This window comes from Netta rufina (assembly GCF_964035555.1).
Source record: "Netta rufina genome assembly, chromosome: 10".
Classification (NCBI taxonomy): Eukaryota; Metazoa; Chordata; class Aves; order Anseriformes; family Anatidae; genus Netta; species Netta rufina.
The window spans coordinates 7,947,111-7,974,837 of record NC_140133.1 but is presented as its reverse complement, the minus strand read 5'-3'; the positions used below and the strand labels follow the sequence as shown (position 1 = coordinate 7,974,837).

The window sequence follows — 27,727 nt, the reverse complement described above, 5'->3', positions numbered from 1 at the left end:
TGCCATGCTCTGTGGCCCGTACAGTTCTTCATGACACCTTGCAGCACGGAGCTGTTGCTCTGTGTTATGGCAGAACACCAGTGTCCTTCCTGACAGACAGGCAGATGTGCTCACCGTACCATTCTGACACAGTTCTGCAGTGGGAAGGAAGGAAATTGATCTTGTGACATAGCAGCTAAATGTAAGATTGCAGTTATTACCATAATCTTGTCTCTTGACTACGCAGGCCCGCTGTCTTCCTCCAGGTAGCTTCCTCCAGGTAGTTTGGGCAGCAGCTTTTGCATCAATTCAAGGGAAACACTGTGCAAGCGGTCGTATTTACATGTGGCATTAGGTGGAACAGGATTTTAAGTGGTGCCCAGGTGGCTCTAAAGAAAGTGCCAGGATAAGTGTCCTGGGCACGGGGTTGTAAGCAGTGTTCTGGTAGACAGCAGCGTGCCAGACAAAAAGAACTGAGAGGCTGTACTTCTCAGGTGTGCTCCCTTGTGGCCTCTAGGTGAATGTAAGCCATCGGCTGCTAACCTGGGTTGAACAGGGTGTTTGACATCACCAGGCAAAGCAAAGAGAGAACTTAGTTCTGTGTGGAGGTGATTCACTGTAACTTGGTACTGCTGTGGATCTTGATCACCTAACAGCTGGTGAACTACCTGCCTCTCCTGCAGAGGCTTGACTTGATTTTTCCTCCTTTCTGGTGTTGTGGGAGTGGGTGCACTGATGTAAAAGCAACTTTACGCTGTTGGGCTCCAGTTACCCACTGTACATAAATACAGAAAACTAATTCTCTTATGCCATTTTCCTGACAAGGTCCTGAAAAATCTCATGTTTATTTTTTTTTCCTGCCTTTTTCTCTGTCTTCTGTCAGCACTGGTACATGAGCATTCTGCAAACACCTCTTTGTTTCTCTGAAGTTGCCAAACACCACGCTCACATTAAAATGAGACACACAATAGTGGAATGTCTTTCCCTAAGTGAAATTGCATTCTCCTGAACAGGCTTTTAACTCTTGCCCTGGTACAAACAGCTGCAGCATACTGAGAAATGCAGAGTCCAGAGTAAGTGTATTGTTAGGGTGGGGTAAGGCTTTAGGAGCTGTTAAAAGCCAGGTAAAACAACTATTTTTAGGAAATCTGTGTGAATATTTGTTTTTTTCCTCTTAGCTGCCAATAGTATAATGGTTTTTGCCTTTTCATGTGTAATACAGTGCATGTAGCAGCAACACAAGAAGTATATTTAGTCTTTTTTTCCCTCCAAGAAATGGTGATAGTTGTGGGATGAAGAGGATGCCCAGCATGCCTTCATGTTATTTAGGTACTTCCATTTCTCTTGGTGTAGGAGGTGCACAAATATTTCTGCCATGTTTCTGTGTTGCTGCAATTATTGGAGCTAATTCCTCTATTCTCATCTCTGCATCCTGGTTACTGGCAGTAACTTTAGAGGGGGTGTGTATGGCACTTACTTCATTTGATAAAGTGAAGATGTGCTATGAAAAATACAGTATTGTATTGGAACCTAAAAATCTCACGTTAAGATGAGCCTCTAATCACACGAATAGACAAATGCTAGCTACTTGTTGTCCTTACACGAGGAATTTTTTAAATAGTATTGTGAAAGTCTTCAAGGGGTTTTAATTGCCTTCTTTTATACTTTGTTGTCAAGCAATAGGCCCTTCCATGAAGAAAAACTCTCTATTTTATTGGAAGCTGTAAACGCAGCTGCCTTTAAAAGCAGGGGACATCAATCCATTCCTCCTGGGGTAGAGTTAGCAGCTTTCTGTTCTGAGGAGCAGCGTGTAACCCTGTCGCTGTCCACTTGCTTCCCTTCATGCTTCTGGCTTTGCTTGCATCAAAGCAATGCTGACCAAGTGACTTGGCTATGATGAATTACACTTAACACAAGGCCTTAGTTTCACTGAGAAAAATCTGTGTGTGTTAGGCTGGAAAGAGGGTAGGCCCCCCCACCGCCCTGTCTGTGAAATTTATCTGTATCTGTCAGTATGAACTTTCTGAATGTTCTTTGATCCCTGTGCTTGCAGAGCCTTGGAAGTGTTTTTGAGAAATATTTTTTTTTATTTTTACAGGTGGTAGCAAAAGAGGCCTGGGAGAACCATAGGCTGAGGAATGATTCTATCATTGTGGATATTTTTCATGGTCTCTTCAAATCGACACTTGTTTGTCCCAAGTGCTCTAAAGTTTCTGTGACCTTTGATCCCTTCTGTTACCTGACCCTTCCACTGCCTTTGAGGAGAGATCGTCTCATGGAAGTCACCCTGGTATACGCAGACCCACAGCGCAGACCTGTCCAGGTGAGGCATGAGTAACACCTGAATTTCTTTTTAATCTGTCTCTTTCTCTTAAGTTTTAAAGTTGAGACACTTCAAATAACCTAAAAGACACCGTCTGCTTTTGAGTTGGGTAGGATGGCCTTTTTTAATTGTAAAAGCTGGGATTTAAACGTGTGAAATCAAAAGGCTTTGTAAAAACTCCATTCATGAGACCAAGGTCATGGGTCAGCTAAAGTGGCTTAATTTTTCTTGTGATGAGGTTACCTGTGTGATATGCTGTTGGTTGAAGGCAGTAATATGTTTACCTCGTATAAAATGTGCCTGGGAAAACGTAAAGGTGAAACTTCTCTGAGTAAGGCCTTGCAGTTTCAAACAACTGAAAAAAACAACCTCTTTTGCAAAAAAAAAAAAAAAAAAAAAAAAAAAAAGACTTGATTGCTTTTAAAGCCTGCTCTTTTCCAGGGTAGACTAAAGTTTTTTCTCCTTTTTTTCGAATAGGCCTGTTGGTGAGTGCACACATACCTGAAGTAACCTTCAATATTTGTATGTGTTGTGCATTAAAATTAGTGATTTGTATATACCCTGGTATTTTGGCAGAGAGGGGACTGGTAGATGCAGTAGGCTGAATTAGCAATGAATTTTCATCCTGCTTTTTGTACAACTGTGAAATCAAGGACAGCTGCACTCGTCACTGAGGCTTTATAAAGGGAAAGAACAGAGGAGGGGATTCATTGAGAAGCTGACCAAGATTACTGGTGGCATAGAGGTTGAAAGGATAAATTCTACTTTGAATTAAGATAAACCTAACTTTCAGTAATTGGAGCTCTTCTAGATGAACTGGCCGTGTGCCTGTTCCACATCCCACCTGCAGTCTCCCTGTAAGCAGTTATTTGCATTTTGTGATCTCCCAGTTGAGAAGCCAGAGGTACGCACCACTTCCTTCCACCTCTGGTGTGTGACACCATGAGGGTTGTGCCGAGAGCCTGTGATGGCCACAGCTGAATATGCACATAGCACAACTGAGAGGATCCCAGTGAATAATCAAGATACATAGTTCCTTTTAGTCAAGGCAAGTGTATTCCACATGATTCTCTAAACATGTGCCTGTCTATAAGTACTACTGTGCCTTTGAGTCCTTCTCTAAAACATACAGTACCGATTCCTTGATGAAGAAAAGATGCCCTGCTAAATCAAGCTGAAATCTTTGCATTCATGCATATTTCTGCTTGCACAACATCAGCTAGCTGTTGTAAAAGGTCATATAGCTGTCTTGGGAGGAGTGTTTTTATCCAAAGTTTAGCATCTGAGGTAGGGCACTTCCCTACAGACTTGCAAGATCTTTCTGCCATACAGGGTGAAGGGTTTCTTGAACTGTGCCACTCTTACTTTTTGTAGCTCCATGAGTGGTGTACAGACCGTGGCCAGCAGCCAAACACCCACACAGCACCTCACTCCCCACACCCACCCCTGAATGGGAAGGGAGAAGAATAGGAAGGACAAAAGCACAGTTTAATAAATGAAGGGGAAGTGGGGATGATGACACAAATAACACCAAGGAAATCACTCACCACCTCCCACAAGTGAAACAGTGCCCAAGTCACCCCTTGTGTCTCTAACACAGTTATTTTTGCTGAGCATCAGGTTGTAGGTGTGGAATAGCCCTTTGGCCAGTTGGGGACAGCTGGCCTGGCTGCGTCCCCTCCTGGCTTCTTGCCCACTCCCAGCCTATCTGCTGCGAGGGCAGAGTGGGGAGAGAGAGACAGCCTTGCCACTGCTCAGCAGTGGCTAAAACATCAGTGCGATATCAGCATTGTTTTAGAAACAAATTCACAGCATGGCATCACATAGGCTGCCGTGAGGAAGATTAAACTACATCCTCACCAGCCCCAGTGCCATGTAGTGCCCCGTGTGTGCTCTGCTGGGTGAGCTCTGAGAGTATGTCCAGAACGGAGCTTTTGAAAGAAGTAAGCTACACTTGGTGCAGATGATGTTTCCAGTCCACTGCAAGCTTGAGTCATCTGATCTGCTCAGGCAGATCCATCCTCATATGCAGTACACATGAGTTTGCTATCCTGCACTTCAAAATCAGGGGAGAATGGCTATAGGATTTTTTTTTTAAACACATAAAGTAACCCAGCAGGGTTATCTACTCAGCAGGTTGTCGTGTGTGCTTTTTGTTTTGTATTTGTGTGTGCGTGTTATGCTACAAGTGAGCCTTACCAAAGCAGGAGGCCAGCTGTTTAAGGCTCTTTTGTTCCCTCCATATCCTGGCTTTGTAAGGTAGAGCTGAAATCCCCAAAACCTTAATATGTGCGTCTGTGACCTTAACTTCAGCAGAACTCCTACAAATTCGAAGTTTTATATCCGTTGTCTTTTTCGCTGCCTTACATGGGTTTATTCTGCCTTGTGTAAGCATGATGTTATCTTTGTTTCTAGTACCGGGTCGTGGTGCCAATGATGGGGGCCATCTCAGATCTGTGTGAATCACTCTCCAAAATTTCTGGGGTTCCTGCAGAAAATGTAAGGAAAAATTCAAACATAATGATTTAGATAAATGTTTTTTTCTTCTGGAAGTATTTTGGTGTCTTAGCTTTTAAATGGCTAAAAAGCTGAATCATATGGTTCTGTCGTTATTCCATTAGAAGTTTGAATGAAGTTTTTAACTGTAAAATAAAATAAAAATAAAATTGTCTGTGTATTCTACTCACTCCAGCATTTCTGATAGTGTAGTTTCTTAGTAATGTGAGATGCTCAGTCTGTTTTGGGTCCACCTCCTGTTGGACATCCTTTTGGTAACAAAGGGATCAGGTGAGCTTTTTATAAAGTGAACGATTTCATAGGTGATGGGGACTGTTTTCGGGATGCTAGCGTAGCACTTCATTTTGTGTCAGTTAATTACAGATGTGAGTGATCTCTGCTTAAAATCATAGCCCGTTGTCACTCTGGTGTTGAGATTTGTGTTGTTTCTACCAGCCTGATTAGCAGCTGTAGGAACTGCATCTCCTTGATACCTCTGTAAAATCAATCTGTTGCTTGCTTTGTTTTTCTGATCCACCTTAATGAATACAGCTGATTAGCTGCTGGTGCTGTTACAGAAAGCAGAGTACTGATGATAGATATGCTGAAAAATCACAAGAATGAATAAACTGTTGCTCCAATTTAGTTTGCCTAAGTTAATGTAAATATTTATTATAATCTCTTTGCATGTATCACTTGCTGTTCTAGATGGTGGTGACAGACGTGTATAATCATCGATTCCACAAAATCTTCCAAATGGATGAAGGTTTAAATCATATCATGCCAAAAGACGACATCTTTGTGTGAGTAAAGTGGGAAGATGCCATGATGCAAAGAATGTTACAGAACATTTGCTTCAGTGTCAAAATATAGAACCTGAACCTTTTGTTTTTCTCAAAACCTAAGCCTTCCTGTAGACCCTTTCCATGTGGCTCCTGCTTTTGTGCCTCAAGCCTCTAACTTAATGCTCCAAATCAGTACAAAGCCTTGGAGGTGATGTTAGAATAGCATCAAGCCTAAGCTGTTGCACTGTGCCTCTCCTAACACCGATGCAGTTGTTACAGCACCCAGCTAACCATGACTGGAGTTCTCGATAGACTCCTGACTGGTGCTTACTCAGGTTTTTGTGTCCCACTGCAGAGGACCGTGTAGACTCCCCTCAGGGGTTACAAGTGACTGAGTGAAGCTGGGGATTTGGTTGTGCTTGTTGTTTGGTACACATGTGGTGAATGAGATGACTTAGCTGTCTGGGAGGAGAGCAAAAGTAGAGTTCCTGTGCTGCAGCTGAGTAATGGAAAACAGTGCATGTGAAACATAAAACAGAGTCTGGGGGCTAGTAGCTGAACCTGGAGCTTGTGAGGTCCAGTTCAGACCTTCGTAAGAAGTCCTGTCTTTCTCACTTGAGAGTATTCCAGAGCAACAATGCTGTTTCTAAAAAATTCTGCTGGTCTGAAGCCCTGCACTCTCATACTCTGGCACAACATGTACCTTGCACCGAGTGGAGTGCGGTGACATTCTGCTTGGTGCTGTCCTGTTGTGCCACCCGCTGCTGCGAAGGAAAAGCTGATGGTTTCTGGAAATTGTTGTCATACCCGTTGGTTTCGTCAATGACAGCTGAAGGTGAGGCTGGTTAGGGTGCCTTGGAAAGATATTTGGTGAAATCCATTTTGTTATGATACTGTAAGGCATTAGGTTGCAACCAAGCCTTTCTCCAAAGCTCATACAATGTAGAAAACATAATGTTACAGTGCTCTTCCCGAAATCCAGCCTGGAGAATCTCTCAGCTGCACCTTGGGATTGTTCCTGTAACTTTGAGGAACTTGGTAATTGCAAGAAAAGAATTTTCTTACATGTGTGATCTGTTGCATATTCCTCCACAGAAAACTGTGTCTTCATTAGCTCAGCTCCTGGGTTGCTGAGGAAGCATTAGCTCAGCTGCAGCCCTGTTCCTTGCAGTGACCATTTCCTTATGTGCAGGCTTAACTGTAAATGAGGTCATGCTGCGCGTGAGTCACAGCAGTGACCTGACCTGGGCTAAAAATAACGCTACAAGAAAGAGGAGAGGCAGCAGGAGGAAACTTTGCTAATCCTATTTTTCCGCGTAACCCTCTTAAGATGTTTTCTGCACTGTGGGACAAGAACAAGCAGCCAGGCAGGCACCAGGGTGGGAATTAGGAGAAAGTTGTGCACCAGAACTAATTGAAGGGATGATACCACCAAGAAAAAGTAATGTAAAATTGTATACTAAACCCCAGCCTTTTTACTGAAAGGAAGTACCAAAACATGACAGCAGCACTTGTTCATAACACGCAAAACTTTTTATATAATCACTTGATTAAGGATATATGAGAGATTGAGGGTACATAATTCTGTGGTAAGATCGTCACAGGGTGGTGATGGGGAGCAAAGTAGGTCTTCAATGTAAGATTTCTGATCTGCAGTTCCAAGTGATTCTCTAGTGATTTTTACCCTTTTTCTATTACTGCCTTGTAGAACTTGAGGTGTGAAGGTGGTGGGAATGTCGTGGCACTGACAGGAACTTTGAATCTTTGAAAATTGTCACAGAAAGGATTCGGTTGAAATTAAGAATAGCTATGTCAATTCTTTTTCATTGAGCTCTTGCAAAGTGATGACACTAAGAACATGCTGAAGGCGAGCTTTTTAGTGTATGTGCTATGTATTTTTAATATCTTTTGTGTAAAGAAACTAAGATTTTCTTCAGGTTTTCTTTAGGAAACTTTTTATTTTTTCTGTATATGTAGCTCATGTACTGAGGAATCCCTGAAGATCTCTGAATAAGAGCTCTTCAGCAGGTTGAAACTGTCATGTATAAGTTGAAACTTTCTAAATCTTAAACTTTAGGACTATGAGAATGATCTGAGTTGCTTCTGGAGAGCTGATCTCTGCTTGGACTTGGTGCGTTGTTACCAAAATGTGGATCACTTCCAAAATAATGTGGATATTTTTATCCTACTGGCTTCAAAACATATTTTCCATTGAGAAAATTGCTCCTAGCCATGGAGCTACATTTCTTCCTCCTGCTTCTTGCAGAAAGGAGGATTTAATACCAGCTTAGAGGGCTCTTTCATAGAACCTGCCCTGGCACTTCCAGCTGACATCCTGGCCCTTTGGCATTTTCCCTCACTTCTGGGACTTCCATGGGTTACCTGCTTACTTTATTTATTTATTTATTTTTTAACAGAAGCAAATGCAACTGACTTGTACCTGTCACTACTGTTCTTCTCGGGATTGGACTCAGGCACTGAAATGTGAATTTGCTTTGTGTGGGCCTCTTCTCCAAAACCAGCACACGAGCGGCCCCGTTTATTCCTCTTGTGTTGTTGGGTTACTTTGTTCCTTCTAGCCTCATTGGTTTAGTGTTCCTAAAATTTCCTGCGTGTTATGTTCTAAGCAAGAAAATAGCTTGTACCCCCCATACTGGTTGGGTAACGCTCAGCATTCATTTGCCTTAGTTGTGCTGGCAGAACTGTGGAACTAGAGGGTAGAGCTAGATCAGGATACGGGTCAGGTCCCTGTCCAGTGTGCTGTGTTGCTCTGTGCATCCCTGTGCTGCTATAAATGGGGAAATGAGTGGGACAAGGGTATGATTAAACAAATACCCAGCTGCTCCTCAGTCTGTAGTCCTAGTGGTACGCTTCTGGTAGAAGTTATCAACAGGGACTGCGAAGTGTTCACAGCCTTCCTGAAGGTGCTGTGTGATGCTTCACTAATGAGTGAGACATCAGGCGGCGTGTTCAGATTGCTGCTGATAACTTCAAGGTTTTCTGATATCCTAGTCATTTATTTACCTGCTTTCATTACACACAAACATCTTGCTGTTTAATAAATGGGAGAATTAAAGATATTTCCAGGTATCTCAAGTCTTTCCAATTCTTCCACCTGTAAAGAGCAAACTTGCTACACTTGAAAGCAGAGGTATGTAATTGAAATCACATATAGCTGAGAAATAGTTTATTTCTCTCAAGTCAGCAAAGTAGACTTGAGTGCCCAGTAAAAGTATATATATATATTTTTTTGTTGGGCTTAAATTAAGGCTAGTTCTTCAGAGAAGTGATGCAAAGACTTTTGCATCTTAGGACTCGAAGCATGGTTCTTTGCATCTTCATAGTCCACAAGAACTTTTAGAAAAGATTCTCTTGGGCTGAGTGGCGATGTAGTTGGGTGTGTATCCTGTCTACACTGTATAATGTATCTCCCTTCTGTTCCTGAAATAAAACTTTGTGTTGATTAATAAGGGGAGCAGCTGCCTTCTATTAGAAAGTAGGTGTAATGTTTTTACAGCTACAGCAGTTTCACCTAAATTCACGATTTAAAGATAGTGATCAACCAATTGTGATAAAGATAGTGATTAAGCCAATCATGCTAACCCGTCTTTTTAGTAGTACATTTACAAGAGTGTATTACCACAAAATAAACTTCTAAGAAAACATTCTGTAGTGTTAAATTGGCCTGAGAAGATAATGATTTATACATGTATGCAAGAAAGAAAAACCCTGTTAAGCTGTTTGTCTACAATATTTTGAAAACTATTTTTCCTAAGATTTTCCGAAGAATCACTTAAGTTCCTTATGTAATAACAAGAGTAAGAGAAAATGAGATTTTTAACATTAATAACTTCTGGTACATATCAAATGGGAAATCTGCACCATCTTAGGACACTGTGCCTGCAGTCCAGCAAACCTGAGTGAGAAGTACGTTAGCTTTCATTTGGGGAAAAACTAGAGAGAGATCTGATAATCCTGGTATCTTTTACGTTGTGTGTTCTTAAGTACTAAATATTAACCTAGGGTGGTGCATGCAATCCAGGATATGATTGTTGAGGACCATGGACTTGTTTGTGGCTTACATTAAGGACATTTTCTAGAATCAAAAGGTCTACCGTAATTAAATTTGTGATAGTCACTGTCACAGATACTCAAACTCTTTCCAAATTGCTGTTTCATTGATCCCTGCACCTCCTTGTCCCTTTTATGTGCTGACTATCTGTTCTTGTTTTCCACTAACATCCAGTGGCACGACTTCCTTGTTGGCAAATTGTAACGTGTACATCTCATCGCTATGTTTGAAGTCGCTGAAGTTAGATGGAAAGTTCCTTTCACTGGCAAGGAAACAAAGTGCAAGTAACCAAGCAATTAAAAATAGAGTTTAATCAGTACAGCATATTCAGAAATAGGTTCTTAGATGTACATTTCAGAAACTTGTATTTAAAAATTGCAAACTGATCAGTGGGTCCTTTATGTATTTTTCTTTTTCTTTTTTTTTTTTTGTTTAAGTATTTTGCTTGGTGTTCTCACAGGTCTCTTCATTTGTTCTTTCCTTATCTCCATGCCAAGGGAATTATGAGAAAAGCTGTGATAAACTGAAGGCAGCTCCCTTCCCTGCCTCCCACCAGAGTTCGAATAATCTTTTTTAATTGTGTAATATTTTCTTCATTTGAAAAGTACTCCTCCCTTCCACTGAAAAAAGCAAAACAAGGTGGTGTTAGTAACTGCGGTTGTTTGCTAGAGCGTGAGCAAGGGACGAGTATGCAGTAACTGGGGGAGCTATGGGGGGCCCCAAGGCTCTGATCTCACAAGGAGCTGCATCCAAAGTGGGTTTGTCTCGTGCCTTGCTCTCCTTGTCTCCATCTAAAGAGGTTGCCAGACAGAATCCAGCAGTTGATTTTGCAGGGTTTGTATTTTACATCTGTTCCTGCTGGGCTTGTTCAGGAGGAGACAAGCTACTGTCAGCTGAGCAGAAGGAGCAAGGCTGTTCTTTCCTAGCTGGAGCATGATTTCATGAAATTACTTCTTGCAAATACCTCGGTATAGGTATTGAGGCTGTTAGCTGCCACTCTGAAGTTGACTCAGGACTGTGAAGTTTCAATGTAAAGGGTCAGCCTCTGGCAGTATTTTCTCCAGGTTTGTTTCACTGAAAGCTGTAGGCAAACCAGAGCTTACATGTGAAAACAATATCCCTGTTGCTTCGACAGACTTCTGATTCTAGAGTGTAGTGTGCTAGCCAGTGGGCAACACACAGCTCAGCTCAAAATTCAGTTCCAAATCTAACACTCTAGTCTTAGTTCAAACATCTAGTCCCGTAGAAGGTCTGTGCCCCTGACACTGTTTGTTTCATTTTTAAAAATAAGAAATGACAGTACTACTGTTAGAATTTTTGGTGTCTTGCTTTTGGCACCAGTGTCTGCTGTGACTTGCACCTTTTAAAAGTGATTTTAGTGTTCAGGAAGCTGTATTTTTTTCCTGTTTTCACTCAAGACAGGGAGGTCATCAACTTTCTGTGACTTTGCAGTGCACATGGGGTGTTTTGAGATTTGCGCTGTGAATTTTCATGTTCTGCTAAAGTGTTGGTATTAGGAAGAAGAGTGCCCTTGGACTCCATTTGGAGTTGAAGCTGAATGGACAGTAATTTTTTTTAATTGATCCTGGATGGCTAGGATGTATTTTTCCTTTCAGCTGATCTGTTTCTGTTTTATTGGTTATTATGGCATATTACCTGTTGTGCTCTCTGATAGTAAAACCTCTTAAGAAAAAAAAAAAAAAAAGAAAAATGAATCATCACCGGACTTCTGAAGTGATAAGCATTCCAAAATGAATCTGGCTCCATTTACGCAAGAGGACAACAATGTTTTTTTTCTCCAGTGGAGAGGGATTTGGGACTAGAATTCTCCAAGCCCATTCTGTCACAGGGCCTTGTACTCTTCTCTTTCTCTTCATGATAGGCTTGGAAATGTAGTATAGTCCTAACGAAAGATATATTAATATATTTAGCATCAGAGAAGAGGTAAGATACTTGCTGAAATAAAGGGTTTTGATATAAGGAAGGTTGCTGGCATGACACGTGGAGCTGTGCAGCCGAAGAGCAGTGGGAGTAGCCCACTTATTGCAGCATTGTAAAGGTTTGTCTGCAGTCACGGTGGTACTGTGAGAGGACAGGGAGTTCTGTGGCAAATGACCAGAAAGTCACTCATGAAAAGGTGGTCTGCAAATCAATTTGACAAAATCACTTCAGTGTTTGTGCTGAATGCTCTCATTCTCCAGGCTAAGCAGAGAGCAGCATTCAGCACATAACCAAAATGCTTACTATTTCTTTTTCTTAGGTTCCATGAAGTGCAGCCCCACTAGGACCCCCGGCTCCCGCTCCAATGTAACACCCCCGCATGCACCATGCTGGTGATATCACATCACCCAGGGATCCCGCTGGAGCTCGGAGCCGGCCTACAAGGGGTCAGGTAAGTGCTACTGGAAAGCAGACTCCATGGCCCGCTGCTGTATGGGCACAACTCCTAGTATTTCTTCTTAGTTCCTAAGACCTAAGAAGAAAAATGTTTTGACTGATAAACCAGATCTCCCTGTTCTCTTAGCCTGGCCAATGGGGCATATAACACAACGTGTATTGCTTACGTGGATGAGAGTTGCACAAATTGATTTGCAGGTCACCTTTAACCTATAAAAGCTGCATATTTTAATAAAATATATTTGGTTTGCCATACGTACTATGTTTTTTGCCTTCTTTTACAACATGCTGTGTTTTATGTTTAGGTAGTCTTGAAAACAATGATTGGCTGCAGAAAGGTCAAGTTTGTTACTGAAGAGCTAGAACAGTTATTGCACTGCTAGGTCAGCAAACCAGCTAGCCCAGGAGTTTGTGTGAAATCTGAAATGCGTGAGACTGTAGCAAGCTAATCTAGGAAGCTTGTTTTCAGTTGTTTGCTTGTTTACAAGAGTTTGTACCCTTCCAGTATGTGTTTGTATTCTTTAACCTTTAGAAAAATCTTACTCATTGAGTACCCTCATCCTTTTAAATCCTGCTCCTCTGCATGACTTGGAAAATCCTGTGACAGGCTTCTACAGGGCGATCCACCTGTTGTCTAAATATGTTTTACTTCCAGTTTCATATCTCCTAGTTCACTTGATTGTGTTTATTCTCATGTCATGAGAGAAAGTAAACAGATCAGGAGTATCTCCATTTCCCAGAAGAGATAGACTATGTGCTTTGTTTTCACTCAGTCTTTTTTTCTAGGCCTCTGTTCATTCTTATTGTCAACTTCTGAAAATGCTGTAACTTCACAGCAGCGTGTCTGGGTAGATGTGGAATGGTAATCCTGTTCAGGTGCATCTGTTTGTCAGCTTCTTCAGTAGCATGTTTTCTACCCTTTTCTACCCTTCTCTGTTCACATACAAAATGTGCTTGTTTTCTTGGTGGTTATGTGCTGACCTGTGACCCACGCAGTGTTTTCCAGATGTGTTTAATGTTCCATCCCAGGGAATGCTTGAATAACACGCTGTAGTGTGTGTGGGTAGGTATGTGATAGATAGGTATCTGTGATATATTACCCCGGCATTTAGCTCAGACCGTCTTCTCCTTGTAGTGCCCTTTCACATCACCCTGCCTTGTCTTTCCTGTAGTTTTTCATGTTCCTGTGCTCTCACTTAATGTTAATTTGCAAAGGATCAAAAGTTAGCTACTTCATTGCTCAGGGCCTCCTTTCTGAATAGTAACCACAAGCCTAAAGCTTCCTGGTGCTTATTTGTCAGGTTGAAGGCTGGTTAAGGCCATCCCTGTTTACTGGTGCTTCACTGAAAAACATCTGTAAAGGCTGTCATGAATTATAAAGGATAATGTTCAGTGTGGTAGCTGGTGAGCAGGTGGCTGATTTATGAAACCACCTTGTGGAATCTGGCGTAGCGTCATCTTTATCTTCTATTATTTCAATTAAGTTCTAGGGTACAGAAGTACAGCTCATTGTCACCTAATTCCCTCTATCAGCTCTGTAGGCTTCCTTAAAATACTGATAAAGTATTTTCTTAATTTCTTTAATTGATTTTTAAATACTCTTTTTGAAGAGATTCAGAAAGTGATCCAGATTCTGATACATCTGTCTGTAATACTAGAAGAACAGCCGTTCTGCAGCAGAGTAGGTAGAGGGGCACTCGAGTAACCAAGCTGGGATGTTCTAGTAAGAAGTTTGCAAGATGCTCTCTTGAGGAGTGTTGTAGGGGTACGGCACGCTGGCTGCTCGTGGTGGATGGCACCTGTGTGTGGGTAACACTTTGCTTTTCGTTGTTTCCCATCTGTTCCAGCACAGAGGCAGGATTTTGTATAGAACCTGCGTGAGGATGGGGTATGAGTGGGGGCTGCTTTAATCAGCAGTGTAGGTGGTGTGAGAGGCAGTCACCAGAACGCTGAGGAATGTGTACATTGTGTCGTGTACTGATCTGTTTTGTAGGAGACCAGCCTAAGGGTCTCGTAGGACCTGGAGTTAATCGTCAGTGATGCTCTGAGTATGATGGTCTTCTGTTATTTAAACAGTACTATGTAAAATAATTCAGCTCTTTGTGGTGCTGTTTCTGAGGAAACTTCAGAAGGTGCAAGCTGTATGCAGTGCTGTTGGTTCACTGAATAGCATCAATAGCATAGAAAACCTCAGCAGTCGTGGTCATTGAATTGCCATATGCACGCTTGCTCTTGGAGGGCTCTGCTAATTGCTATTGCTCCTGGGGGCTGGGATGAAACTCTCTGAAGGGATTTTTTTCTTTATGCTTTCTACTGACGTACATAGGCTCAGGGCAGGCCTCAAGCTGGGACCCAGACTTCTTTTTAAATAGAATGAAGTAGAACTGCAACTCTGAAATTGTTCCACTCCCTCCTCTGCAAGTGTCTTCTGAACACAGGAGCAAAAATCTCTTGTCTCTCGAGAGAAAGTGGCTTCTCTAATGTAAGAGAGCTGCTGAGAGTTGGTATGCCCAGATATGTGATTGTGGTTATGTTTAGTGGCATCTTTTCATGAAATATTTATTTTTCTTTTCTGAAAAAAATTCAGTTTTAATGAAAAAAGAAATATAAGCCTGGGACAGGTGACTCACCAAGTTAAAGAGCAGTATGACGTGGCATTCCTGAGATCTCATAAATATTTTCTAATGAACAGTCTCAGAAGATACATGGGGGTGAAAAATGCAATAGTGTTGGGTCACATAGTTTTTTTGACACTTATAAAAGCGAATATCTACTGTTGCTGTTTCACCCAGTAGCACAAGCTGTGTCTGTCTTCTCACTGCTCTCTGGAGCTGTTTATTTTCATAGAATCACAGGTTGATTTGGTTTGGAAGGGACTGTGAAGATCATCTAATTCCACCCACCCTGCCATGGCAAGGCCCCCTCCCACCAGCCCAGGCTGCCCCCAGCCCCATCCAGCCTGGCCTTGGGCACTGCCGGGGATGGGGCAGCCACAGCTCCTCTGGGCAGCCTGGGCCAGGGCCTCACCACCCTCTGAGTGAAGGATTTCGTCCTTATATCTCATCTAAACCTACCCTCTCTTAGTTTAAAGCCATTACCCCTTGTCCTATCACCACACCCTCTGCCAACGAGTGCCTCCCCAGCTTTCCTGGAGCCGCTGTTAGGCACGGGCAGGCTGCTGGGAGGTCTCCCCGGGGCCTTCCCTTCTCCAGGCCAAACAGCCCCAGCTCCCTCAGCCTGTCTCCATAGCAGAGGTGCTCCAGCCCCTTGTTCATCTCTGTGGCCTCCTCTGGACTCACTCTCATACATCCCTGTCCTTCTTGTGCTGGGGGCCCAGAGCTGAGCGCAGGCTGCAGGTGGGGTCTCGTGAGAGCAGAGCAGAGGGGCACAATCCCCTCCCTCGCCCTACTGGCCATGGTGATTTTGGTGCAGCCCAGGATAGGGCTGGCTTTCTGGGCTGCAAGCACACATTGCTGGCTTGTGTTCAGGTTTTTGTCTACCAGCACTGTCAGGTTCTTCTCTGCAAGGCTGGTCTCTATCTCTGTCTCTCTCACCCAGTCTGTATTCCTGCTTGGGATTGCCCCAGCCCAGGTGCAGGACCTTGCACTTGGCCTTGCAGAACCTCATGAGTTTCACCCAGGCCCACCTCTCGAGCCTATCCAGGTCCCTCTGGATGACATCCCCATCCCTTCCCTCCAGTGTGCTGACCACACCACCCAGCTTGGTGTCATTGGCAAACTCGCTGAGGGTGCACTCAATTTCACTGTACAGATTGCCAGCAAAGGTGTTAAATACATGTACAGCCCCTGAGGAATTCTGTCACTGGTTTCCACCTGGACATTGAGCTGTTAACTGCAACTCTCTGCAACCATTCGGACGGTTCCTTACCCGCTGACTGGTCCATCCATCAAATCCGCATCTCTCTCCAGTTCAGAGACAAGGATATCACAGGGGACAGCGTCAAATGCTTCCTACAGGACCAGGTCGGCCACATCAGCTGCTCTTCCCTTACCCGTGAATGCCCTAACCCCATCGCTGAAGGCCACCAGATTTTTCAGGCACGATCTGCCCTTAGTGAAGCCCTGTTGGCCGTCTCCAGTCGCCTCCTTATTTTCCATGGACCTCAGCAGAGTTTCCAGGAGGATCTGCTCCATGACCTTGCTGGGCACAGAGGTGAGACTGGCCTGTAGCTCCCTGGGTCTTCTTTTTCTCCCTTTTTAAAATGGGGATTGTGTTTCCCCTCTTCCAGTCCCTGGGAACTTCACCAGACTGTCACAGCTTCTTAAGTGTGACAGAGAGAGGCTTAGCAGCTACATCTGCCAGTTCCCTCAGGACTTGCAGATGGATCTCATCAGGTCCCGTGGACTTGAGCACCTTCAGGTCCTTTAGATGGTCTCAGACCTGATCTTCTCCTGCAGTGGGCAGTTCTTCATTCTCTTAGTCCCTCTTTGCCTTCTGCCCCCTGGGCTGTGTGGCTAGAGCGCTCGCCAATGAAGACTGAGGCAAAAAGTCATGGAGTACTTCAGCCTTCTCTGGGTCGTGGGTATCCTATTTTCTTCTGGAGAGGACCCACAATTTCCCTTTATCCATCTTCCTTTATCAGTGATGTATTTGTACAAGCCTCTCTTGTTGCCCATGATGTCCCTGGCCAGATTCAATTCCGTCTGGGCTTTAGCTTTCCTAACCTGATCCCTGGCTGCTCACACAGTGTCTCTGCATTCTTCCCGGATTACCTGTCCTTGCCGCCACTGTCTGCGTGCTTTCTTTTTGTGCTTGAGTTTCTTCAGGAGCCCCTTGTTCATCCATGCAGGCCTCCTGCTGTTTTTGCCTGGCTTCCTCTTTCTTGGGGTGCATTGCTCCTGAGTTTGAAGGAGATGATCCTTGAATATCAACCAGCTTTCTTAGGCTCCTCTTCCTTCCAGGGCTTTGTCCCATGATATTCAACCAAGCAGGTCCTTGAGGAGGCCAAAGTGTTCTCCCAAAGTCCAGGGGGCTTGCTGTGCTCCCTCTTTGCTGCTCTCTGAATACAAAACTCCCCCATTTCATGATCACTGCAACCAAGGCTGCCCTTAAGTTTCACGTTTCCCCCCCAGTTTCTTCCAGAATGTTTTTGTTGTGTTTACAGCCCTTGGATTTTTCTGTGAAGCAAATGTTTCCCAGCCCTTGGTTTCCTGAAGCATTGGCTGGTTGGTGGTGTGAGCCCAGGCTAGTAACTGTATGAGAGGCTGGGGGAGTGCGAGACCCAAGGTATTGGGAGGGTTTCCGTCTCCAGACAGAACAAACATGGTTTCAGGGATTTAAAAGTTCATTTAGTATTTTCACTGATGCCATGGTTTGGTTGAAACAACATCTAGTTGTCAGGGTAGCGTTTGGGGACGTGAGTGACAAGATGGATGTGAATATAGGAGGTGAAGGCAGAGGGAAGGTGACAGCTGAGTTGATTGCAGGTGCGTATCCTGTGCCACTGTGGGCCGTGGGAGGTGTTCAGGAAACATATCTGGCACAAAGGCATGGAGTACAACCCTTTTTGTCCTTCTCAGGAGAACGTGGTGGAGAGAGTTGTTGGACTGAGTTGATATTGATTCTACCCGCTGTGCTTCTCGGCAGCACAAATAACTTGTGGAAATGCCTGTCTTTCAAACAGATACGAAGTCTGCAAGCCAAGTGAGGATGGCTCAGAGTATGTTACTCTCTCCGTTTACTTTCGGGAAAAGACAGTGAGGCAATCCAGCAATACTTCAGGCACCGTTCTGTTTGGGCAGCCACTGCTGATATCCGTGCCGAAACACAAGCTCACGGTGGATCACTTGTACGTTGTAGTTCTGGAGCAGATCAGGTAAGCCACGTCTACGTCTACACCTGTGCAGAATTCTAGGGTTTGCTTATTGAGTTAGGCTGCAATAAGATCACTGAATCCTTTTTAGTGGGAAATTTTTTCCTTGATCTGTTTGTGGACCACCAAGCAGCACTTGGATTACAGAAGTGTCTGAAGGCCACGAGAGCATTTCAAGGTCCTGGTTTTCTGGGCTGTGTAGAAGTGGGGGCTGTAAGATGATGATGCTGGTGGTGGTCCCAATGAAAGTCCCCTGCTTGGTGTTGCAAAACAGATCAGGAGCACAACTAGGGAAATGTTTTGAGGGCTCTCCTGTATCTCCTTTGATGGGCCACCATAACTTATTTTTATGCTACTTCTACAACTTGTAAAACTTGGTACAAGTGGTGAAAACATAAACTTATTGACTTTTTTGTTTGACTGAGAGCACCTAGTGTGTGGATGGTGGTTTGCAGAGGGGAATTGGGTGGCAGGGACTGCTATTTACTGGTGGTGGAGAGGGTGCAGTTGTGCTGATGTACAGCTTTGTTATGATTGTGTGATAAAAATATGACCTCTGTTTAGTCGCTACGTGAAACTCCCCTTGGCAGAAGAATACTCGACGCCCTGCTCAGACAAAGGAACCTGCAATGGCTCCAGCGGTGTGGCTGAAGGTAAAGTCTTTCAAAATTGGTTGGAAGCTTTTCAGCTTAAAGCTTCTGTCAGCATTTAGGTTGTGCTGTGTGTAAGTGGCTTAAGCTCCAGCAGATAGATTTTTAGCTCTACACAAAGATTAAATTGCACTGTTGCATAGAACTTTGTCATGGTGTGGTGTAGATTCCCATAGACCATTTTCCTTCCTAGAGAGATCAGATGTCAGCAAGCAACAGGTGGAGAAAAAAAGTGGTGTGTGTTTGTCCTGATCAGTGTTAGTGAAGTTCTTGGTGCTCTTATTAGGTGTTCGGGTGCCTCCCTCTAGAGGAAAATCCTTTCTTAATGTGCCCTTTGTGATGAAAACTGGCCTGTTAGATCCTAGGAAGGCAAGTTTTGGAGAAATGCAATGAAAACAGCATTTTGTATTCCTGGACCTAGAATCATGGGGTATTGTGCCTAGGTTAGATGTTTACAAGGAAGCTTTTATTGGTGATGAGAAATACATGTTTCCCTTCCCTTTCTGAAAGGATTTGCTTGTGATGCTGAGAATAACAATCACAACAAGTTATATCGGAAATTTAACTTGGGGAGAAAGCATGCCCATTTTTAACCAAGGAATGGAAACAGCTTCCCTGGAGTTATATTTTCCCTTCTGTGAAGACACCTAGTTGCAACCTTTGCTGGTTCTCTTTTGCGGTGTTTATTAGGGTGTGCTATCAGATGGTGTGATTTGATAACCTACTGTGCATTAAGCAGGCTTCATCATGTCTGATGCTGGGATACAAACCCCAGTGTTTTAGCTGACATTTGCTAGAGGACAAAACACAGCTTCAGATGCAGTGATTAGGAAGCGCAGATTTCTTTTTGTGTGTGTTTTTCATTAAATTCTAAGCCAACTGTGCACAGGCTCCTGCAAACAGCCCTCAATGTGAGGTCTCAATCTAAACCTTTAACCGAAACTCTTCAATATTTGGCTTGTTTTAAATTTTGCCAGGTGACATTGAAGAGATGGACCATCAGGATGGCGGACAGGAAGGCAAGGAAAAGTTGTCAGAAATTGAATGCCACTCTGATGGTTGCATGCAGGTTGAGTCAACAAGAGACCTGCAGCCCTGCAAGAAGCAGCATTTCACTTTTAGCCTTGTGAATTCATATGGGACCTCTGAGATAAACTCCATTGTGGAAGGAAAAATCTTGAAACTGAATGGTAATTATTGACTTGGCATACTTTTTCTTCCTCCTTTCATGAACAAATTTGCAACAAATGTTTTTTGTATTTCTCGTAGCTTTTTCTACACTTGCTATTGACTGGGATTCTGATACGCGGAGGCTACTCTTTGATGAACAGGAGGCACAGGTTGTAGTATGCTCTTTTCATAAATACTGTGTGTGTAACTTTCATGGTACTTAAATAGATTATAGTAAGCACTGAAATGTAGGTGTGGTCCCCTGCATAAAAATTGAGTAAGCAGCATGTGATAAGCTTACTTAAAATCTTCTAGAGATAAGGCCTATAGATCTGTTTTTGCTGATATCTGCTACCAGTGTTCCTAAAAGTAGATACTTTATTTTTTTTCAAGTTTAGTTCATTATCCATTCAAATTAAAAAAATAAAAATAAAAAATACACTAAACCAAATGCACAGAGCTTCATAGAAACCACAATGTTCTTTCTGTGGGTTCTGCTGAGTCATGCTTTGTAACAGAACAATCTGTTGTTGCTCCCTTGCCAAAACAAAAATAATTTAACTTTGAAGTAAGAACATAAGTTTTGGTCTTATGAAGAGAGGCCCCCATTAGTTAAATGTGGTCTCACGCAAAGCAACTTTTCCATGTGTAGGCATTGTGCAGTGCTAGGCAGTAGCTAAGTCATATTTGGGCTCATGGGTATACCAAATTGGAGTATAAACTTTTGGGACAGGATTAAAGGAAATGGCGTTATTCCATTTAGATGCAATTTCAAGTTTGTGCTAGCTTGAGAGGAACATTTATCTGGTATCACTGTCTTCATAGAAGGTAGGGGCGGAGAGCCAGGATTATATTCCAGACACTCTGCTTGTGTGTGCGAAACTGTTCGTTGCAAGTGTTATACGGCATACCTAAAATTATCACCTGGATGCAAATGCAAGTTGAAGTGCGCTTCATCCACTTATTCCAGAATGCCTGAATTTTACCACCCTCTGGTATCCCCAGGAAAAAAATGCAGTTGCATTATCAGGGTACTACTTGTTTTTCTGTCATTTAAAACAGCAAAGATTTTGTTTAAACTTCTTGTTAAGAGGCTACACTTAAACAATTGAATGGCCTAGAGCAAGAGCTGGTTCACTGGAAAGTATGTATATCAAACATGATTATTCCTCTAGGATTTGATAGCTTCTTTGCCCCAGTATCATGTGGTTTCTGTCAATCACTTGAATACATTTAGCATATGTCATAATGATTTTAACATTTGTTGATTATTCTGGATGTCTTGCAGCATACTTGAGCTATGCCATATGTTTGCAGAGCTATCTGTCCTTTACTAGGGGTTTCATAATCTTGTCAGAGAACAAGTTTAATGGTCTGGTTGTCATAAGGCTGTGCAGACTGATATTTTATTTGCTTTTTGTTCTAGCTGTCACGAAACTACCATAATCATTCCTTGTATCTGCTTTTGGGTGTTTCCAGTCCTTTTCATACCTTATAAACATTTTTGTATGGAGAAAGTGTTTAGTTCTGGTAAATGCCAGCCTTATTTCATTGCTGCTAAGGTGTGAGGAGTTCTAAATTTGTTGAGGAGTCTGGGAGGATCATACCTGAGGTGGAAAAAGTGAAAAGGACTGTTCAGAGCACAGGAAAGGAGTGGCTGGAAGCTTGATTGTGTGGGTGGAGAAGAGGTCCAGAAATCATAAGCAGAGTGAAGGTGGCCATGTTTGTTTTCATGATGTCAAGGATTAAAGCCTACATGGAAATGAATAAAGCACGCATCTCTTTCACTAGGCATTCGAAAAGCATTCAAGTTTGTTACAGCCACAGAAGAAGAAGGCTGTGGTAGCTCTCAGAGACTGCATAGAGCTCTTTACTACTATGGAAACACTCGGTGAACATGACCCTTGGTAAGACCATCTTTCTGCCTGCCACATTTACCATAAAATGCTGTAACCGCTTGATTTCACGTTATTTGTCATGGGATTCTGATAATTTCCTAGGTCTGCTTCTTTGTCTTGGTGTGAAGAAGTCTATTGTGTCTTTGTTCAGTCACTGACAGTAGGCTGCAAGCATGGGTTAATAACAGATACTTGTTTCCTGCATGTATTAAACAAAAAGACACTGGATACATAGAGATTAGGCTATTTTTCATTCTCCAACGTACATCTATCTTCCAGATGCATCAGAGGAAGCAGTTGTGATATCAGTGCAAGTGTGTGGCTACTTCATGGCTAGCATGTGGCTGTTTTTTTACTTCACTCTTCTATTTTCAGCTTGTACTCATCCTGAAACACTCCTAACTCTGTGAAAAATCCCCAGTTGAGGGATTAGGTACAGCACTTAGGTCACCCTAAGGGACCAAATTGTGATTAATGTATATACAGAACATCCTTGGAAGTTGTTTGCTGGGTGTGTAAGAAAACAACCTGTAGCGTAGTAGGTGCTCGTTTGTTATTAATTTCTAATTACAGGTTATTAGATGTTTGTACCTGTTACCTGTTTGAGCTACATCAGGAAACAATAAAACAAACAACAAAACAGCAGTGGAACCTTTAAACCTTTTATTTGGTTTTGAACAATGTTCAGTTAATGCGCTTGCAATTGGACATTTTACCTACAAAGTGAAAGCAGCGTGTAGCTTTGACACCTCCAGGGAGTTGTGTTCTCCTGCATATTCCACAAGCCAGAAATGTCTTCTCTAAGTCAGAGACTGAACTGCAGTATTGATGTATCCTCTAACAGACGGACAAGAAGATTTTTGTTTACCGTAGCCTTTCATTTCCTTGTCTGTACTCTTTCCTCAGGTACTGCCCTAACTGTAAGAAACATCAACAGGCCACAAAGAAGTTTGACTTGTGGTCTTTGCCCAAGATTTTGGTAGTTCATTTAAAACGCTTCTCATACAGCCGATACTGGAGGGATAAACTCGACACCGTTGTTGAATTCCCTATCAGGTAGGATTCTTCCTTCGAGCTAATCTGTATGTGAAGAGCTGGTCAAGAGGAATCTACTTCTGATGTTACTGTTGTGTGGGCTTGTTACTAATGTTATAACTGGAACAGTTCTGTCTTAGGGTTTGAAAGCAGCAGGCATAAGTGAAACTTGGGTAGTAATCAAAATGCAGGGCCCATCAGCAGTTTCCAGTTTCTGTTGCTCTGCTCCTGGGCAGATAGGGTGGGCAAGTGTGTTATATTACATGGTAGACACACTCCTAGAAAGTCAGAATGTGAATCAGCTCTGCGTTACCTGTTTTTGGTTTTGTTAATCAGTTCCACACATCTCAGAGAACTACAGTTACTATCAGGTATTGGTTCTTTTGAAAAAAGATTAAAACTGGGGGATTGCTGTGAAACCGGACAGGTTGCTCAAAGCCCCAGCCTGTATTTGTGCTTGGGATTGCCTCAGCCCTGATGCTGAGGCAATACTCCTTACTACTTCCATCTTGCTTTTCATGCCTACACATGGACACACTCTGAACTGATTTTTATTCAGCACTTCCGTCTCAGTCTTTTGGCAGCACCTGATGAATTCACTAGGACCCTATGTGAGAGGGTTCCTGTTTCTGGTAACACGGGCACATCTACACTGGTAGCATCTGGCTGTTCAGCAGCAGAGCACAATCCTTAGCCACTGCTGACTGCCAGCAGAGCTTCGCAGGTGTGTCAGGCATTAGTTTTCAGAAAATATGCTAGTAACCTGTACTTATACTGTTGGATTTCCTTCCAGGGGTTTAAACATGTCTGAATTTGTCTGTGATCCAAGAAGAGGCTCGTATATCTATGACCTTATTGCAGTTTCCAATCACTATGGAGCCATGGGAGTAGGCCACTGTAAGTAACTGCTTTTCTGTACTTCATGTGTGCAAGGAAATAGAGACAGAGGGACCATGGGAGGCTCTGTGCACTGGAGAGCTGCAGCAGCCCTCACCCAAGGGTGTCTAGTCCAAAACTTACTCATGTTGTGTAGGCAAGTGAGTATCTTACTGAAAGGAAGCTTCCTTCCTGTTAGGATTTGCTGAGCAGCCAGCTAGTTCGTGTAGTTTGCAGCTGCCTGGGTCTGAATCTAACGACTGTAGGACCCTGGTTAGTAGTTGTTACAGAGTGTGCAAACTGTGTTTCCAGTTAACGAGAGGTGTCCTCATTTTCAATGCTGGAACATGACGATGTTGTGGAGCTTCCTACTGGAGAGTGTTGGGGCAGAGTCTTCAGCTTAAGCTGTCAGTTCAACTCCAGGTCTCAGCTTCTTGCCCTGCACCAAACTGCAGTGTAGCTGCTCGTCCAGCATGGGCACAGCTGCAGAGCAGAGGTTGTGAGCAGTTGAGCCAGCCAGGCAAGAACTTGCCAGTTCCCTCAGTGGTGTCACACAAGGTGTGACAAATAGTTGCATGTAGGCCAAGGACACGGTTCAGAGAACATACCTTGCCATGAACCTGGGTCTGGTGCCTTTCTGCAGTTGCTTTCCTGACTTGTTTGGTGCAATAGCAATTTAAAGCAGGTTTACATTTTTTCCCCTTTGTTCCAGGCTGTTTTTAAAAACAAACAAACAAAACCACACAGACAAATGTAGGGTGCTTCACAGAATTATAGAATCACAGAATCATTAAGGTTGGACGAGACCTCCAAGATCATCTGATCCAAATATGGCCCTACCATCAATATCACCCACTAAACCATGTCCTTAAGCATCACATACGACCTTTCCTTAAACATCCCCAGGCCGTGTTGAACCTCATCCCATTGCCTTCTGCCCATCGACCCATCCTGTGCAGGTCCTTCTATGGGGCTTTCCCACCCTCTGCTAGATGGACACTTCCCCCAACTTGGTGTCATCTGCAAACTCACTGAGGGTGCACTTAATTCCCTCATCCAAATCATCAGTAAAGATATTAATGAGGATGGGTCCCAACACCAACCCATTGGGGAACACCCCTGGTGACTGGTCACCAGCTGGATTTCACTCTGTTCACCACCACTCTCTGGGCCTGGCCATGCAGCCAGTTTTTAACCCAGTACAGAGTGTACCTGTGCAAGCCATGGGCGCTGTTTACTACTAGTGCTGAGTCCCATGCAGGACATAGCTCTAGCCTCACTAGATGACCCAGCGTGTTCTTGAAGCTGTGATAGTGAATGAGGTGTGGGGCAGCTGCTGACAACGTTAGCTCTGGGACCATCTCCCCTGACTGGTTTGAGCCTTGAATGTCACTGGTGCGGTGCAGCTGGGTGGCACCACCTCAGTGGCAGTCTCTCCTCCCAACAGACACCGCCTATGCCAAGAACAAAGTGAACGACAAGTGGTACTACTTTGATGACAGCAGCGTATCTGTGGCTTCAGAAGACCAAATAGTGGTGAGTGCTTGGCCTGAGGGTAATCCGAGTTTGTACTGCAGGTGGTTCCTGCTTTGGGTGTTATATTTCTAGCTAAGCTACATGGATTGCTTCAGTCTTTCAGATTCTTTTCTTCTCTGTTTGGTAGACAAAAGCTGCATATGTGCTGTTTTATCAGCGCCGAAGCAGTGAAGAACATCTTGCTCCATCTCCTCCCCAAGAAGAGTGTGATGGCATGGATACCAACTAAGCGTCGCAATCGCCCCCGCCCAGCACTCGCCCACCGTGTTAGCGGTCACTCTTCTAAAGCTATGTCTGAGGCATCTGAAATTTTTTCTTCCTTCTGTAGGATTTGAGCAGAAAACATAGCACTGAAAGATCCGGTGCTTGGGGTTGCAGAATAGCACTGGAGAGTCAGGAATAGGTGCTGACACTTGTATATTTAGAGGCCAAAAATAACATATATTGGAGCTTTGATAAAGTTCTTTTTAAAAATCTGGCTGAGCTGTGTGGTTAGAGGCAGGGGTCAGGGCTGAGCCGGGCTGAGAGCTGTAGCTGGGGTTGGGGAGAGGAGGAATTGGAGATCACAGCTGAATGTTGTGAGGCCCGTGGAGTGGTAGGTAAGATTCTGTGAATTGGTACAGGGGCTTCCTGTAAATCCTCTGAAGTTGCTGATGCCCCAGGCCCCCCCATCCCATGCCAAGGAGTCGCGTGCACCCTTTCTGGAAGCTCTCAGTTCAAATCTACATCCATCTGGCTTGCCTGTTTCCATCTCTGCTGTTGTACTTTGGTTCCCTTGCCAAGCACCAAGAGTTTCTCCTTCTTGCACCTTTCATCTGCTAATGCATTTCACAACTCTTCTGGGCAGTTTTGACTCAGCCTTGTAAATGTGAGCACCGAATCCTGCCATGTGGGTAATTTTACTGCACCTGGCCTCATGGTTGGTGCATGCACGGGCTTCTCTGCACAGTGGCTGCAGGATGCAGCTCTTAGAGCTCTGGCTCCTATTCTTCACTAGAGAAAATATCACCTGTAAGGCTGTCCACTTCTTGTCCTCTCAATCTGTCTCCTATATCCCTCATGCCACCTTCGGGCCACTCTAAGGACTTTCCTGCCTCCACCATTTCCCCATGGTTTGTATGGTTGCAGCACTTTTTATTTTTTATTTTTAGCTCATTTAAGTGTCTCCTTGGAGCTTTTACGCTGGTAAAAGCTTCTGTGTCCCAAAGCTGTCGCCTGTAAGGATGCTAGCCCAGTGCAATGGATTGTGTCAGGTTTTGTCCTTTTCTCGTGACTTTTCTTTTGCACTGTTCTTTCAGCATTTGTCCTCTTCCCTTGAATGTCACCCACCCTAACACTTTCTGTGAGACTGCAGGTGTAAAGGCCCTGGCCACAGTTCCCCTTTGCCATAGCTGCTCAGCTGTTCTGCTCCATCCTTCCGACACAACTGGCAAATGCTCTTCCTGCTCCACCTTTACCAAAATGTCTGTTATTTGCAGGAATTGAGTCCAGCTTTGCTCTTGAATGAGGGTTCCAGTGACCACTAGATTGGGCCAGTCCTTGATGGAGAACTGGTCTTCCCATGAAAAATAGGAATAATCTAGTCTGAATCTGTGGTTTTGAGGGTAAATTCTAGCTTGAGGTGGCAAACCACACAGGAGGGTTTTTTCCTTCTCGGAGCCAGGTGCATTGGCAGAACCAAAGGCTAAGAAAGCCTATTGCCTCACGAGGGCTTGTTCCTTTCCCCCCCAACAAAATGTGTTCCTGCAGTCACACTCTCCTCTTAACACAGTTCTTGCAGCTTCACTGCTGGCCATAACTGTCCTGTCAACATAACAGCAGCCATCGTTGAACTCCAGGCGCACCAGCTCAGCTCCCTCCTGCTTCCCTCAGCAACAAGCCCCATAGCCATAGGAAGTTGTCACGTGCCAGTCCCCAGACCTCTGTGCTGCAGCCCTGCCAAAGCACAGCTGGCTGCTTGCTGTCCTGTCCTGATCCAGGCAGTGGGATGGGAGGGCAGCACCTACGGCTCCCTAGCCAGGGCACGAGAAGGTCTTGGTAAGAGGAGGAGGGAGGACTGGGAGGCCTGTCTCTAGCTGGCACGTTAGTATTATGATCCTGTTCTGCAGAATTTTGCTTTTAAAGCATTGAAATTTGAGTTTATAGAGTTCCGAATTGTTTATTTGCTTCTGCTGTTCTGTTTTTTTTTTGGGTTGTTTGGGATTTTTACAACTCTTAATATTTTATTTCTGTTCTTTCCTCGTTACCGAGGGGAGCATCCAAAAATCAACTTTTAAGCTGTAGCACTGCACTGAATTACTCTGATCAGCATTTTTGTTAGTTTTACCCTGAAAGTCACACGGGCATTCCAAAATGGGGGGGAGAGGAAAAGGGATTAAAAGACCTTTTTAAAGGAAAGATCTATCTGAAATAGCCTTTGTTCTCCTCTTTACTTCCTTTCCTGTGCTGACACTAAGAAATGTGTCAGTGGGGCTAAATCTGATGCTCAGATGCTGAACAGACTCTGTTGTACTGCAGAAAAAGTGGCCCAGCTCTTACCTTCTCTGACTCTGAGCCGATGGGCTTAGGCTGGTGTGTGTCTTCTGTAATACCAGACCTGTTTTTTAGACTAGCACTTTGTAAGTGGCTGGCTCTATTGTACAAAGAGGAAAATTAAAGAGTGGTTTGCACTGAAAAA

The 27,727-nt window shown here is 43.8% G+C and overlaps 1 protein-coding gene across 1 annotated transcript in view; it reads left to right on the top strand.

The window, feature by feature from the left end:
* The window catches only part of USP4 (ubiquitin specific peptidase 4), a gene marked incomplete at its 5' end in the record, with an annotated part of 44,551 nt that extends 16,824 nt beyond the window's left edge, over positions 1-27,727 (top strand). The window contains 12 exons of the mRNA XM_084292589.1: positions 2,078-2,302; positions 4,718-4,801; positions 5,507-5,601; positions 17,697-17,888; positions 18,450-18,538; positions 19,513-19,725; positions 19,805-19,875; positions 21,497-21,612; positions 22,510-22,659; positions 23,432-23,535; positions 24,962-25,050; positions 25,178-27,727. Coding sequence (XP_084148715.1) covers positions 2,078-2,302; positions 4,718-4,801; positions 5,507-5,601; positions 17,697-17,888; positions 18,450-18,538; positions 19,513-19,725; positions 19,805-19,875; positions 21,497-21,612; positions 22,510-22,659; positions 23,432-23,535; positions 24,962-25,050; positions 25,178-25,279 — 1,530 coding nt within the window. The 3' untranslated portion in view covers positions 25,280-27,727. The remainder of the gene's footprint in view (positions 1-2,077; positions 2,303-4,717; positions 4,802-5,506; positions 5,602-17,696; positions 17,889-18,449; positions 18,539-19,512; positions 19,726-19,804; positions 19,876-21,496; positions 21,613-22,509; positions 22,660-23,431; positions 23,536-24,961; positions 25,051-25,177) is intronic.